Below are 15,739 nucleotides of genomic sequence, written 5' to 3' on the forward strand. Positions count from 1 at the left end.
AAGACAGGGTTTCTCTGCAGCTTTTTTTTTTTTAGAGCCTGTCCTGGACCTAGCACTTGTAGACCAGGCTGGCCTCGAACTCACAGAGATCCGCCTGCCTCTGCCTCCCGAGTATTGGGATTAAAGGCGTGCGCCACCACCGCCCGGCTTCATGAGAGATTATTAAGGGCAGTCTTGTGTAAAGTTCCAGAGAGACAAAGGTGAAAAAGACAGACCTACTTTCAAGGAGCTCGAAGTCTCTGGATGTGGATAAATCAAGTAGTGGGATAAGGAGCCTAATAGAAGGCTGGATGAGATACAGGACACATTGAGAACAAAGTGCCAAATGACAAGTAAGGAAAGGCTTCTTGGAAAAGATGGCATGGAGGACAGATAGCAGGGGTAAATAGTGTTCTACTGGTTGGAAATAGAGGGATGGTGATCTAAATGTTGGGAACAGTTAAAGCAAAGACATAGACATGCGACCCAGCAGAGCCCTTCAGGGTACAGCAGACCCAGACTCTGACATAACTGGAGAATAGTGGAGTAAGATAAAGGGCAAAAGTGCCAAAGAATCTCTTCTGTTGAAGGGTTCAATACAATTACTTCTGAACCTAAATGATGGCTATATGAGAATTCATTGTATCATTCTTTTGTTTAACATATATAAAAATATAATGAATACACATGTATACATAATTATAAATACATGTATACACATACATACATGTATCTTATTTGTATATCTCAAGGTTTTTAAATTAAATATATAATTATTAAGTGTAACATTTTCCCAATATTTTCTAGTTTCTTTAATGTTTTTCCTTTACTTTAGAGAGCCCATTGTGTACATTTTAGAGTAACAGTTCCTGAATATTTTACCCCAGGCATTCCGTAATTGTTAGTAGCCATGTAGAATGTCATTGATGTGTCAGGTTCAGAGGTGGGGGCATTGGTGATGATTTCTCTCCTCATCTCATGCCCCAGAGGGACACACACACACACACACACACACACACCCCAGACTTTCTGAAATGGTACAAAATCATTTTTGTGAACATTCACAATGGATGAATGCACTAACACAAATTGAATTATTCAAATCACAATAATTTAATGTGGACTGTAGGAAAGATGCTCACATACTCTGAATTGAGTAGTGTATGAAGGAATTTAGGGGGAAAGAGAGGATTGTGTGGTAAGGTTTGTTGGGTTTCAAAGGTTGGCTGTTGGTTATGTCCCTGAATGTCTGAGGCATCAGAAACACAGCTGCTTTTGGTTTCCTATTTCAGACTTCCTTGACTGACAAAAACGCAAGTTAGCACAACTTTAGTGAGTCATTTTTACTAATCAAGGATCTCTTCAGTGTTGTCATTGTGGCAGGAAACAAAAAGATGACTGGTGCTTCGTTAAGCAGGCAGAGATGTATCTCCCTAAAAGGTTATGCTCCACACAGTAGCATGATCTAGTGTTCCTCTCTAGTGCATATCTGGGCAACCATGTTCTGGAACCTGCCTTTCCAGTGCACTTCTATTAGACTGTCAGAATTACTTCATCGCTGCCAGGTGGACCAATTAAGTTGTATTGTGAAAATTACAGATGGCTTTTATTTTCCTTGCATGTTGTATTATGCAACTTAAATCTTTGGAACATTATCTTCCCAGATTTTGCCTATTACAGAGTTTAGCCTATCTCATTTTATTCTTACTCTCATTTCTTACTTCAACCTTAGTTATTTCAATTCAAGTGGATCCAGTTATCACGATTCTGATATGTCTACCTTAAAAAAATCTTAATTTACATAACAGTACTGGAGATTGAACCCAGGGTGTTGTGCATGCTAGACAAGTCCTGTATCACTTAATCAAACTCCCTCTGTGTGTGTGTGTGTGTGTGTTTTACTTGTTTATTTTTATTTATTTATTTATTTATTTATTTATTTATTTATTTATTTATTTATTTTTGGTTTTTCGAGACAGGGTTTCTCTGCAGCTTTAGAGCCTGTCCTGGAACTAGCTCTTGTAGACCAGGCTGGTCTCGAACTCACAGAGATCCGCCTGCCTCTGCCTCCCGAGTGCTGGGATTAAAGGCGTGTGCCACCACCACCTGGCAACTTGTTTATTTTTTAAGACATGATTTTCCATGTAGCTCTAGCTACATGTATACCAGGCTGGCAGAACTTAGAGATCTGCCTGCCTCTGCCTCTCTAATATTGGAATTAAAGGCCTGTACCACCACTGCCCAACACTCAATGTCTGTATTTTAATTTGATCTATTTTAGGCTTTTTCTCATTCCTTCATTTTCTGCAGATTTGTAGGGAACTTTTTGTTGTTGATGATGATTTGTGTATTCATAGTACCTCAATTCCCAAACCCTTGCTTTTCCTCTCCTACTAGTTTCTATCATTGGTTACTTTTTTTAAAAAATATTTATTTATTTATTTATTATGTATACAATATTCTGTCTGTGTGTATGCCTGCACGCCAGAAGAGGGCACCAGACCCCATTACAGATGGTTGTGAGCCACCATGTGGTTGCTGGGAATCGAACTCAGGACCTTTGGAAGAGCAGGCAATACTCTTAACCTCTGAGCCATCTCTCCAGCCCTCATTGGTTACTTTCTTGCTTTATGAATTTCTCTACTTTAAGTATTTGACTCATGTCCTATCTCGGACATGCTTTGTGGCCTAAGGTGGCTCCATGGAGAACCCTGAATTAAACTTTTAAAGTTTACTTTTGCTTCCTCTTATGCCAGCCTTTTCATCTCTCGTCCTTTGATCTTAAATAAAATCAACATGTGTGCTACCCAGCAACTGGTCTAAGTTGCGTGGTCAACATTTGAAGGATTCAAGTCTAATATAGGTGGTAGATTGATCCATAACAGGTATCTGTCTTATTTCTGATGGATGCTAGGTTCTCACTGCTCTGTCCCATTAGAGTTTTCCCTGTGATCTAGAAGCCTTGTCGTTTTGCCTTGTTTCCCTTGATTCACATGCTGGATGTAAGTGGATGAGTTTAGTCCTGTTCCTTAGGGATTTTGTGTGTATTTGCATTGGGTCCTGGAGAAGGAGTGGAAGGTAATGTGAGAAGTAACGGAATCACACTAGGATGAAAGTTGGTTCTCATTATCATGGAGAAGAAGCACTAAGAGGCAATAGTAAGAGTTCACAGATTTCATAGCTATTTCTCCTTGGATAGTTTCTTAAGAGGTAGCAGTAAGACAAAAAGTTGATTGTTAGAAAAGCTTGTTTAAATATCTTGCCTCAGGTCAGGCAAGGACATTAGCCTCTGTCTACTTGTATGAAAGTGATATTACCAATGTCTGAGAAGTGCAACTTTTGACAAGTACTCATTGCAAAGACTGTGGAAATGTGAGCTGTCAACATAAAGGTACTTCTTTGAAGACTCCTCCTAGTTAGGCAAGGCTAGTCATTCCTCTACAAGCTTATATAGTTCCTTGAGGTTTTCTATGTTTTCATCAGTCAAGGTAGTAGGTAATTTCAGGACTTTGAATGTCTTATGTTTATGGGTTGTTTTGTTTTTCTTTTCTGTAACTAGTAGATCATTTATAAAAAAATACAAAAATATTAACTTTGTAAAGTAAGAGATGGAGTATGTAATAAACCACAACAGTTTCTAGAAGAGCTTGAGTTCCAGAGAGTTAGAGTCTGTAATGGAGAAGTGAAGGCATGGTTGAAGTTGGTTGGAACAGCAGCTAAGAGCTCACATCTTTTTTTTTTTTTAGTTGATATTATTGAGCTATACATTTTTCTCTGCTCTCCTCCCTTCCTTTTTCCTCCCCTTCAGCCCTCTCCCATGGTCCCCATGCTCCCAATTTACTCTGGAGATCTTGTCTTTTTCTACTCCCCATGTAGATTAGATCTATGTATGTCTCTCTTAGTGTCCTCATTGTTGTCTAGGTTCTCTGGGATTGTGAATTGTAGACTGTTTTTTTTTTTTGCTTTATGTCTAAAAGCCACTTATTAGTGAGTACATACGATATTTGTCTGTCTGGGTCTGGGTTCTTCACTCAATACGATGGTTTCTAGATCCATCCATCTGCCCGCAAATTTTAAGATGTCATTATTTTTTTCTGCTGTGTAGTACTCCATTGTATAAATGTACCACATTTTCTGTATTCATTCTTTGGTTGAGGGGCATTTAGGTTGTTTCCAGGTTCTGGCTATGACAAACAATGCTGCTATGAACATAGTTGAGCATGTGTCCTTGTGGTATAATTGAGCATCCTTTGGATACGATGGGGGAGCTAACCAATCCCCTTGTTTGAGGGGTGTGTCCCCTCCGGGGGGGGGCAAATACCTTTAAAACATCCATGTGCATTTGTTTTTGCTCTCTTTGTTTCCTGCACTTCGCTGGAACTCTGGCTTTGTAAGTTTTCCCCCTTTTCCTCCTTTTATTAAAGCTGAGTATTTTATAATAAAGCTAGTTTGGTTAATTCCAGTTGCCGACCGACCATGCCCCTACATGGATATATACCCAACAGTGGCATTGTTGGGTTTTGAGGAAGGTTGCTTCCTAATTTTCTGAGAAATCGCCATACTGATATCAAAAGGGGCTGTACCAATTTGCATTACCTACAGTAATGCAGGAGTGTTCCCTTTACCCCACATCTCTCCAGCATAAGTTGTCATTGCTGTTTTTGATCCTGGCCATTCTTACAGGTTTAAGATGGAATCTCAGAGTTGTTTTGATTTGTATTCCTCTGATGGCTAAGGATGTTGAGCATTTCCTTAAGTGTCTTTCAGCCATTTTAGATTCCTCTGTTGAGAGTTCTCTGTTTAGGTCTATACTCCATTTTTTTATTGGATTATTTGTTCTTTCAATGACCAATTTCTTGAGTTCTTTGTATATTTTGTAGATCAGCCCTCTGTCTGATATGGGGTTGGGGCATGACACAGAGGGCATACTGGAAATAGCACAAGTCTTTTGAAACCTCAAAGTCCACTCCCCAGTGACACACTTCCTTCAATGAGGCCATACTTCCTAACCCTTCCCAAACAATTCCACCAACTGGAGATCAAATATTCAAACATATGAACCTCTGGAGGCCATTCTCATTCAAACCACCAGAAAAGTTACATAGAAATTCTTATTGAATTAGCAATTTTAATTATATTTCTCAGATTATAGACCGTGCATCAGAGAAAAAGTTATAAAATAAATTTCACTAAATGTATTTGATACATGTCATTACAAATCACTTCCTGTGGATAAAAATGAGCAATCTTGCTCATACTAATATATTGTTAATATTTTTTATTACACTTTTACAAAGCTTCTGTGTATGTAATCCTTAAGACATACTGCTCTTGCTCTCTGTTTTATATTTTTGTCTAAAATAAAGGTTAAGTCAAGTATGATAACTGGATTAGAACTTATAATTCTAACATAATATGATATGCAAATGTAATATAATATAGTATAACATAGTTCTAACATCATACTCTGTCATGCTAAAAATTTTCAGTATTTTTCAAATTATTCACATTAAGTGTTTTATGATTCTCTAATCATAAATGAAAAAATTGGTGAATTTTAATCTACAGAATATACAATTTTTTGTTTTCTTTCTTCTCTCTATCTCTTCTTTCCTCCCTCCCTCCCCACTCTCTTTCTTCCTTTCTTTTGAGACATAACTTCATGTTATGGTCCTCACTGGACTGAAGTTCACTATGCAGCCCAAGATGACCTTAAACTTAATCAATCCTTCTTCCTCAGTCTCTCAAGAACTCGAGTTACCTGAGCATGCTACTATACCTGGCTTTACAAACATCACCAGCCATGAGCTGGTTTGGCATATTTTCTTTTATTTATTTTTTTTATTTTTTGGAAAGTGCCATAGTAGTTTCTTAAAAGAAAGGTTTAGAAATCTGTCAGTACAGTGGTTAATGTAATGTCTTGTACAGGGGTGGGCTGAAATAAGTGTTTTTCTGTCCAGAGACATTTTCTTTAAGTTCTCTGGAGTCTTAGATCTCCTCTGCTTTCAGCCACCTACTACGTTTTTATTCTCTTTCCCCTCACCTTTAAATTTATCATTAAATCATTTACATCTCTTTTTTTACTAGGGAGTGTTGTTGATAGAGGTTCGCAGAACTTGTGGCCAGTACTTAGAATATCATCGCACTACAGCTGCTCTACATGGTACACACCTAGATCCAGATGTCATTTCAACTCAAAACCCACGTAGATTATGTCTTGGTTGCTATTGACAATGAAACCCAGGGCCAGCAAGATGGCTTAGTTGGTAAAATGCTTGTCGTGTAAGGACTTAGTTTAGATCTGCAGCAACTTATATAAAAAGCTAAAACATTAGTACATGCCTATAATCCTAGCTCTATGGAGGCAAAGACAGGCAGATCCCCAAAGTTTGCTAGCCGTTTAGTTTTGATGACTTGGTGCGCTCCCAGTTCAGCTAGAGACCATGTCTCAAAACAAAGGATGGAAAGCAATAGAGGAAGATACCTAACATCAACCCTTGACTTCCACACTTACACTTACTTGCACATGTATGTGCGCCTATACACACATACACCATTCAAGTCTAGCTGAGCATGATGTTGCATACCTGTAGTTCTGGCTACTTGGTTGGCTGCAGCAAGACCTGTCTGGTCTACATAGCAAGTTAAAGCCTTTTTAGTGTGACCCTGTTTCCAACTGTAAAAGGGGATTGGAAACTATTAAGCGTGCAGGTCAGTGATCGTGTTTGCCTAGCATTGGTTCAGTCTTCAGCACTGCCATTACTGGAAGGAAGGAAGGAGGGCAGGAGGAAAGGAGAGAATAAGGGGGAGAGATGGTTAGGGAGGGAGGATTGATATGGAGATGGTTTTACATAAAATGAGAATATAAGTACAGATCAGAGAAGAGATTTAGTCTGGCCGATATCTGTATGTCTTCCTCAGTCAACTGGATCTAGTTTGTTCTACATTATGATATACATACATACATACATATATATATATATATATATATATATATATATATATTAAATTTTAAAATATTTTGTATTTTCCTCAAAATTACCTATCTGACTTAGGTCCAGAGAAAAACTAGTTGAAGCTATAATTTTAGGATTTTGTGGTAATTATCATACATTCTCATGGTATTGAGGCTACTTGAGCCAAATGTATTGCTAGTCAAACACCATTCTTATTAATCTTTATAAAATACTGTGTGCAAAATTTCAAATAATAATGTTTTTCTTCAACTGTTGAAATAAGCAATAATTTTTTTCAAAGAAAATTATAGATATGCAGTCTATGAATTACCTGTGACTTAAGGCCACATACTTATTTCTTATCTCCCCACTAGAATGGTTCCTGAAGGGGATCTGGATGTCACCAAGGTTTTGCAGATGAGGAAACCACAATGAAAGATTTAGATTGTGAATGCTACCATAAAGAGATGACTATGCTGTCGGATTACCATCCTAGAACTTTAAAAATAGACATTATATGTAAATTTTTACCCCAAATTACATTTACTATATAAAGCAAAGCTAGGTTTTAATTTTGGTTATTTTTTTCAGAGCACATTATTTATATAATTTGGGAACAGTAGTGGTACTGGAGCTAACCTACTTTTCTATTCTAATTTTAAACGTAAGTGTCATTGCAGGCATGGTATATACCTGTAATCACAATACTCGGCAGGACTAAGCAGAAGGACTATGAGGTCAAGGCCAGGCTGGACTATGTAAATGAAATGGTGCCTCTAACAAACTAACAAAAAAAGCAAATTTCATATAGCTCAGAGTTCTATTTTGTTGTTTTGTTTGTTCTTTTTTGAAACAGGGTCCCAGGTCTTACTGTATAACTAAGACTGACCTTGAATTTCTGATCTTCCTTCCCCTTCCAGTGCTGGGCTGAAGACATGCACCTTGCTTAAGATGCCTTTTTATAAATTAATTATAAGTGAAGTTATAATATGATATGTTGTAAATATGGTTGTTAAGTGATTGATTTGCTAGCTTAAATTTCTTTCCTTTTTGTCTTATAGTTTGCCAGGGTTTGGATTCCTGATCCTGAGGAAGTGTGGAAGTCAGCAGAGTTGCTCAAAGATTATAAGCCTGGAGATAAAGTGCTGCTACTTCACCTTGAGGAAGGGAAGGTAAGAACTTTGCCTTCATTTCTTGTGCTTAGCCTGAAGTGATGGAGGGTGAAAGATAAAATCTTACTATAATATCCTTAATCCCAATTATTGTTATTTACTATTTTGATAAAATGATACTTTTTCTGTACTCTACATAGAGGCCAGTGAAAACAAGTCATGCTTTAAAACACCATCATTTTAGCTTCTACATTTATTGTGATTATCAAATTTGCCTTAATTTCTAATTTTAATACTAAAGAGGTACCTCTGCATCCATATTTTATGTTTAGGACAGCATTGCACTTACTTCATAATAACTAAATGCCTGTCTAAGATTTGATATTTGGGAAATATTTACCAAGGAGCTGTTGTATATTAAGCATTTTGTCACCAGAAGACCTTACAAGTAGCCCTGTTGCTGACTAGCTATATTCTGTGTCAGTGATTTAAAGCTTGTTCCAAAGCTTTTAATCTCTCCAGTGCATTTGACAGGCTATGTGACACTTCTTCTTAAACAGAACTTTGTGGCATTCATTTTCTTTAAATAATTTATAGTCACAGTGTTAAGTGCTCAACCTTATATGGGGGCATCTATATTACCCTCTCCAAGGCTCAAAGAACATTGCAGAAGATAAGAGAGAACGAATATAGGAGCTAGAGGATGTCAGAATGGGGGTGGGGTTTCTACAAAATGCTGTTTTCCTGACATGACATGGCTGTTGCACCTTAAGCTCATAGCAGCTGTGACTGCCTACATAGGACTAGGCCCATTAGCATTGCAGCATGGATGGAGAAGGGTCTTATGAGTCCCCACCCCTCCCTGAAGAGTTACAGGTAGTAATCGATTTCTAGGGATGGGGAGTCATATTCCTCAGTGGTGCAGCCACTGGTAAGTTGCTCTTCCTTGAGTTAATAACCCCAACCCATGTTCATGCAGACAACGCTAATTAGATGTAATGGGACCTATCCCTACCCAACTTCTGACCCCTATCTTCCTATAGACATGAAAGTAGGAGGGAGTTTCTTGGGAAGAAGAAAGGACTCAGTGGAAGAGGGAGGGGATAATAAAAGGGAATAGGAGAGGGAATATGATCAAATTGTGTGTGTGTATGTGTGTGTGTGTGTGTGTGTGTGTGTATGACTAAAATAATAAAACCTTTAGAAGAACTTTCAGTTTAAGTTAGGTACAGTGTCTCATTCCTGTATTCCTAGCATACAGGAGGCTGGGGCAGGAGAATTTCAAGATTGAGTCCAGCTTGGTCTCCTTAGTGAGGTATTGTTTCAGTACATAGAACAAGGGATGGTGAGATGGCTCAGGAGATAAAGATCCTTGCCTCAGAACCTGATGACCTGAGTTTAATCCTCAGGATCTGTATGATAGAAGGAGAAAACCAGTTCCTGAAACTTGTCCCCTGGCTTCCACCTGTGTATCATGGTAGATGCATGTGTACATGTGTGTGCCTCCTCCCATACACTTAATAAATAAGTGTAATTTAAAAATTTAAAACAAAATAAGAAAAATCATAATCTGGCCAGGGGAACTTGATATAACTACAGGCAATGCTAAATAATTAGGAATTAGAATAGGGCAGCACTAGGATTCTCAAAATTTCTACCCTGTTTCCCTGTTGCTGTGATAAATGCCATGACTAAAACTAATTTGGGGAGGAAAGGTATTATTTCATCTTACAGCTTACATTCATTGTCAAGGGAAGCTGAGGTAGGAGCTCAAGGCAGGGACTTGGAGACAAGAACTAAGCAGTAACCATGGAGGAATGAGCTTACTGGCTGGCTCTGGGAGACAGCATCACTGTCTAGAACAACCTGCTAAACTCCACTTACAGCATTTAGCCCTTTTCTAGTACGAAGTTCCAAAGATTTCATATTCCTTCTAAAACCTTCACGTAGTCTGGTCTTCACAGCCACAGCCTGCTGTTTGGTTTCAAGTTCTGTATTAATGGCCTTTCTGCTGCTGTGACAAAACACCACAGCAGAAGCATCTTACAGAAGAAGAGTTTATTTGGATTTAGAGTCCAGAGGGATAAGAAGTCTGTTATGCTGGGAAAGTGTGGCAGCAAGTGGCAGGTGTGGTGGGAGCAAGAAGCTGAGATTACCATTTTACCACAAGCATGAGGCAGAGAGATCAAACTAGAACTGAGGCGAGGCTGCATGTATACTCCCTAAGCCCATCCTAGTGGCATTCCTTCAGCAGGGCTACATCTCCACACCTCGCCACACAGTGCCCAACTGGGCACCAGGTATTTAAATGCCTGATCCTAAGGGGACATTTATCATTGAAACCTCCACAATGTTAAAAAAAAGCGTATGTTTATTTTTCAAATGATTAACTCGTGCATTGAGTACTTACTGAGTATCAAGCATGATTCTGACTCTTTTAAGACAGTTCATCTCTTAGGGTCCTTCTTGTTTCCTGGCTTCTCTGGGGTTGTGGCCTGTAGGCTAATTATCCTTTGCTTTATGTCTGATATCCACTTAAGAGTAAGTACATATTATGTTTGTCTTTCTGGGTCTGGGTTAACTCACCAGAAACAAGGAGGACTCTAAGAGATATACATGGATTCCCCAGAAAGGGGAAATAGAGAAGATCTCCTAAGTAAATTGGGAGCAAGTGGTGTAGGGTAAAAGGGAGTGAGAAGGAGAGAAAGGGAAGGGGGGAGGAATATGTGAGGGATCGGGAAGGTTGGGAGAAGAACAGAGAAGGAGAGCAAGTGAAGAGATATCTTGATAGAGGGAGATATTATGGGGTTAGAAAGAAACCTTCCACTAGGAAAATTCCCAGGAATCTACAAGCATGACCCAAGCTAAGAATATGAGCATTAGTGTAGAGGGTACCTAAACTGCCCTTCCCCCGTAATCATATTGATGACTGCCTTAATTGTCATCATAGAACCTTCTTCCAATAGCTGACAGAAGAAGATGTAGAGATCCACAGCTAAGCACTGGGCTAAGCTCCTGGAGTCCAGTTGTAGATAGGGAGGAGTGATAATATGAGCAAAAGGGTCAAGACAATGATTGGGAAGCTCACAGAAACAGCTGACCAGAGCCAATGGGAGCTCACTGACTCTGGACTGACAGCTGGGGAACCTGCACAAGACTGAACTAGGCCTTCTGAATGTGGGTGACAGTTGTGTGGCATGGGCAATTTGTGGGGCCACTGGTAGTAGAACCAGTATTTATCCCTAGTGCATAATCTGGCTCTTTGGAGCCCATTCCCTGTGGAGGGATACTTTGCTCAGCCTAGATACAGCGGGGAGGGCCTTGGTCCTGCATCAAGTGATGTGTCAGACTTTGTTGACTCCCCATGGGAGGCCTCACCTTCTCTGAGGAGTGGAAGGGGTGTGGGGTAGAGGAAATGTTGGGGGAGCAAAAGGAGGGGAGGGAGAGGAAATTGGGATTGGTATGTAAAATAAAAAATTGTTTTAAAAAATTTTTTAAAAACTGTGAAACTTGCCTCAAAAAAAAAAAAAAGGACAAATGTAACATGAGGTCCTCCTAGTTGGGGTTTCTGTCCTGCCTAGTTCCCACAGCCGGTAAGCCCCAAAGAAATTACACAGAGAGTCTATATTAATGATAAACTGATTGACCCATTAGCTCAGGCTTCTTATTAGCTCTTGTAGCTTATCTTAACCCATTATCTTAACCCACATGGCTCAGTACCTTTTTCAGCGGGGCAGGTCACATCCTGCTTCTTAGGTGGTCTGGGAAGGACTGGGAGGAATGGACTTCCTCCTTCCCAGAATTCTCCTGTTCTCCTTACCCTGCCCCTACTTTCCTGTCTGTTGACCCACCTATATTTTGTGCCTGGCCAATCAGCATTTATTAAAACATGATTGACAGAAGTCACACCACTTACCCCTCTTTTTTTTTAAACAAAGGAAAATATCCATAGTCCATTTTTTGGGAATGTGGGTATAGTATTCCAGGCTACTTCCGACTGGTTGGGGCGCTGATAATCTTATGGGGACCTAAAGAAAATTTAGAGTTGTGATGAAGTCCTGACTGGAGTATCCTGTGAGGCTTGATCATCTCAGGCAGCATCTTGAATCTGTTCTGGATGTAGAACTCAGACATCCAGGCCATCTGTTCCTACTGGAGATTTCTCAGGTGGTCTTCCTTGATCAAACTTGATTTTTCTTGACTCAGAATGAATCCACAGTCTCTCATTTCCTGTGGAAACAAAAGCAAAATTTCTTCTCCAAAGTAACATACCTTTTGACTTCAATTTTGAAGTCAAGGTATTTTCAAAATACCTATCTTGGATTAATTCAGCAACATTTATAAACAAATATCTTTTTTTTTTTTTTTTTGGTTTTTCGAGACAGGGTTTCTCTGCAGCTTTTTAGAGCCTGTCCTGGAGCTAGCTCTTGTAGACCAGGCTGGTCTCGAACTCACAGAGATCCGCCTGCCTCTGCCTCCCGAGTGCTGGGATTAAAGGCGTGCGCCACCACCGCCCGGCGGAAACAAATATCTTTTAGCAGCTGTTGCTCCTTCCTCAGCATTCAAACAATTCAAAGAGAGCATAATGACTTACAGTATTTCTCTGTGTATTTTTCATTTTTACGTGGCTTTATTTTAACCTCTATTTCTTTTATTTTTACTTTTTGGCTTTTTGAGACAGGTTCTCTGTGTATCTTTATCCGTTTAGCCCTAAAGAAAATCACACAGAGGTCTCCATAAGATTATAAACTGATTGGCCCATTAGCTCAGGCTTCTTGTTAGCTCTTATAGCTTATATTAACCCATTATTCTTATCTATGTTAGCCACATGGCTCGGTACCATTTTAGCAGGGTAGGTCACATCCTGGTGATCTTGGCAGGACTGGATGGAATGGGCTTTCTCCTTCCCAGAATTCTCCTGTTCTCATTGCCCCGCCTCTAGTTCCTGTCTGGTTGACCCACCCATACTTCCTGCCTGGCTATCGGACAAAAAAACAAAAAAACAGAAGACAGTTCATTTTTTTTAAAGACAAGGTCTCACAATTGAGCACTGTCTGGCCCAGAACTCTCTTTACAGACCAGGCTAGATTGGATCTCATTGAGATTCACCTTCCTCTGCTTCTTCTGGTATTAAAGGTGTATGTCACTGAATCCAGGGCAATTATTTTAATCTTTACAATAATACTATGAGTAGGGCTATTACTATTTCTATTTTATTTGGTTTTGTTATTGTTTGGAGGTAGGATTTCATGTCATTCAGGTAGGTTCAGAGGAAAGGTAATTAAACCAAATGGCAGAATGAAGATTAATAAAAAACAGGTTAAGTTATAAGAACTAGCCGGGCGGTGGTGGCGCACACCTTTAATTCCAGAACTCGGGAGGCAGAGGCAGGCGGATCTCTGTGAGTTCGAGACCAGCCTGGTCTACAAGAGCTAGCTCCAGGACAGGCTCTAAAGCTGCAGAGAAAAACCCTGTCTCGAAAAAAAAAAAAAAAGAGCTAGTTGGGAAAAAGCCTGACCTAAGGCCAAACCTTTATAATTAATAATAATAATAATAATAATATAAAAACTTTTGATCTTCACTAGTATATGGAGAGTAATTAGTGTTTTAGAACACAAATAGTGAAGTTTGTGTTTCAGAGAAGGCACTATGGATATGGATTTCAGGAAAACATAGCTGAGACAAAGAGACTTGGTAGAGGATTAGACCAGATTAAGGAAGCCCTGAATGTCTAGCTACAGAATTACAGTATCGAACATTTATTATTTATCGCTTTATAGTATTAGGCACTCTGTTAGACCTGTTGGCCTATATTTTCTAATATCAGTTCACAACTCTATGGGTTGTTAGGTTCAGAGGCATCAGATAGATTTGCCTGAAGTCAGTGTAATTAACAAAAGCAAGTCATCAACCCTGTATAGTCATGCACACTGTCGTCCCAGTACTTGGGAAGTAGAGTGGAGAATCAGAAGTTTGTAAGTTACCCTGAACTACTTACGGTCAGCCTGGGATACATGAGATCCAGTGTTTCAAAAACAAACAAAAAGAGAAGAAAAAGAGGAGGAAGAGCAATTCTTAGAACAGGTTGTAAGTGAGAAAAATAGACAAAGTCTCACTGCAACTGACCAATTTCCTTTTTAGGAAATAGAGTAGTTTAGGTCCTAGAATACAATAGAAAGAAACCATAGTCTTTGCAATACTAGAGTGCACATTTATTTGTTAATGACTGGTCATTTCGGAGAAGCAGATTATATCCATTCCAAGAGGAAATTTTTATAAATATGTTACAGATGACTCTTGCCTTGTTAGTGTCTTCTCTAATATCCCAGTTCCATTTTTTTCCTACAGTGACCAAATAATTACCCCATCCTTCTATGAAGTCTGAGAAAAACATTCTTGGATGACCTTCTGCTGTTCTGGAACTATACGATGAATTGTATTATCAAACCACGAAGATCGTGAGCATTTCTAAAGCCCCACATCCTCCAGGGTGTGATATCAGTCCGTATTGTCACACTATTTAGACATAAACAGAAAAGATCAGTGAGGTTCCTGACTCTAAACATGCTATCAAAGGTGGGCAGGCAAGCAGAATGTAGTGAAGGGAATCTAAAGCACTAGATTGGAGCAGTAAGGAAACATTGGTGGACTGACAGAGCCAGTGCAGTGAGCAGTCAGCCACAGAAAAGGACCTCATCCCTGGAGGAGCCAGCAGAGGGGAAAGGCACAAAGCTCCATGCCTTTCCTGTATGCTAATCCATTCCTACCTGATTTAAATATTTCACTTCTCTGTACATCTTCAGTAGTAACAAATGAGTATGTTCTGCTGTAATTGAACCCATCTTTTCCTCTTTTCAATTGGCCTATACTATTTGTCCTTAATATATAGTAAAGTGGCAGCTTTCATAATTGGTGTTGTCAAAAAGTCCCATATACCTATGATTTTATAATGCGTAGTACTCCTTAAATTTATTTTGACATTTAGTGTGCATATTCATGTATGTGTGTATATATGTGTTCTTGCCATGATGCACATATACAGGTCATAGGACAGGTTAAGGAGTTGCTTACATTTCTCTATGTGGGGATCAAATTCAGGTCTTGTATGTACAAATATGTACACACAGTGTGGCATGTAATTTCAGGGGACTCTTGGGGTCCTTAGGGCTTCAGAAATCTTAGGGGTTCTCAGACTGTGCTAAGCATTGCTTCTTTAATTTTTTTCCAAAGTTTTTGAGCCATTTTTGTTAAACCATCTTACAAATGAAAAACTTAGTTTAAATAATGCACACAAAGCCACATAGAAGTTAAGTGTCAGTATTAGGGTTTGAACCCAGGTCAGACTGACTTTAAAACTAAGCTCTTGACCTCTTATATCCTTTCCCATACATAGAATGAAGAGGAAGATAAGAACTCATCTAATGGTTGAAATTTTCTGGGTAAAAAATCTTTACACTCCAGCTGAACAGTCGTGTTGGACACCTTTAATCCCAGCACTCGGGAGACAGAGGCAGGAGGATCTCTGCGATTTCAAGGCCAGCCTGGTCTATAAGAGCTAGTTCCAGGACAGGCTCCAAAGCTACAGAGAATCTCTTCCTCAAAAAAACAAAAACAAAAACAAAACAAAAAAACTCCACACACTCTGACTTCTTACACTATATTAACAAAAACCATTTACAGTGGTGCTGGAGC

The 15,739-nt window shown here is 39.2% G+C and overlaps 1 protein-coding gene across 2 annotated transcripts in view; it reads left to right on the forward strand.

Annotated features, from left to right (window-relative positions):
- Window positions 1-15,739, forward strand: part of Myo5a (myosin VA) — a 154,897-nt gene that overhangs the window by 37,006 nt on the left and 102,152 nt on the right. For both annotated transcript variants that reach the window (XM_038322819.1, XM_038322820.2), the window contains exon 2: window positions 7,997-8,107. In XM_038322819.1, the coding sequence (XP_038178747.1) occupies window positions 7,997-8,107 (111 nt within the window). The remainder of the gene's footprint in view (window positions 1-7,996; window positions 8,108-15,739) is intronic.

This window comes from Arvicola amphibius, chromosome 3, assembly GCF_903992535.2.
Source record: "Arvicola amphibius chromosome 3, mArvAmp1.2, whole genome shotgun sequence".
NCBI classification, from domain to species: Eukaryota; Metazoa; Chordata; class Mammalia; order Rodentia; family Cricetidae; genus Arvicola; species Arvicola amphibius.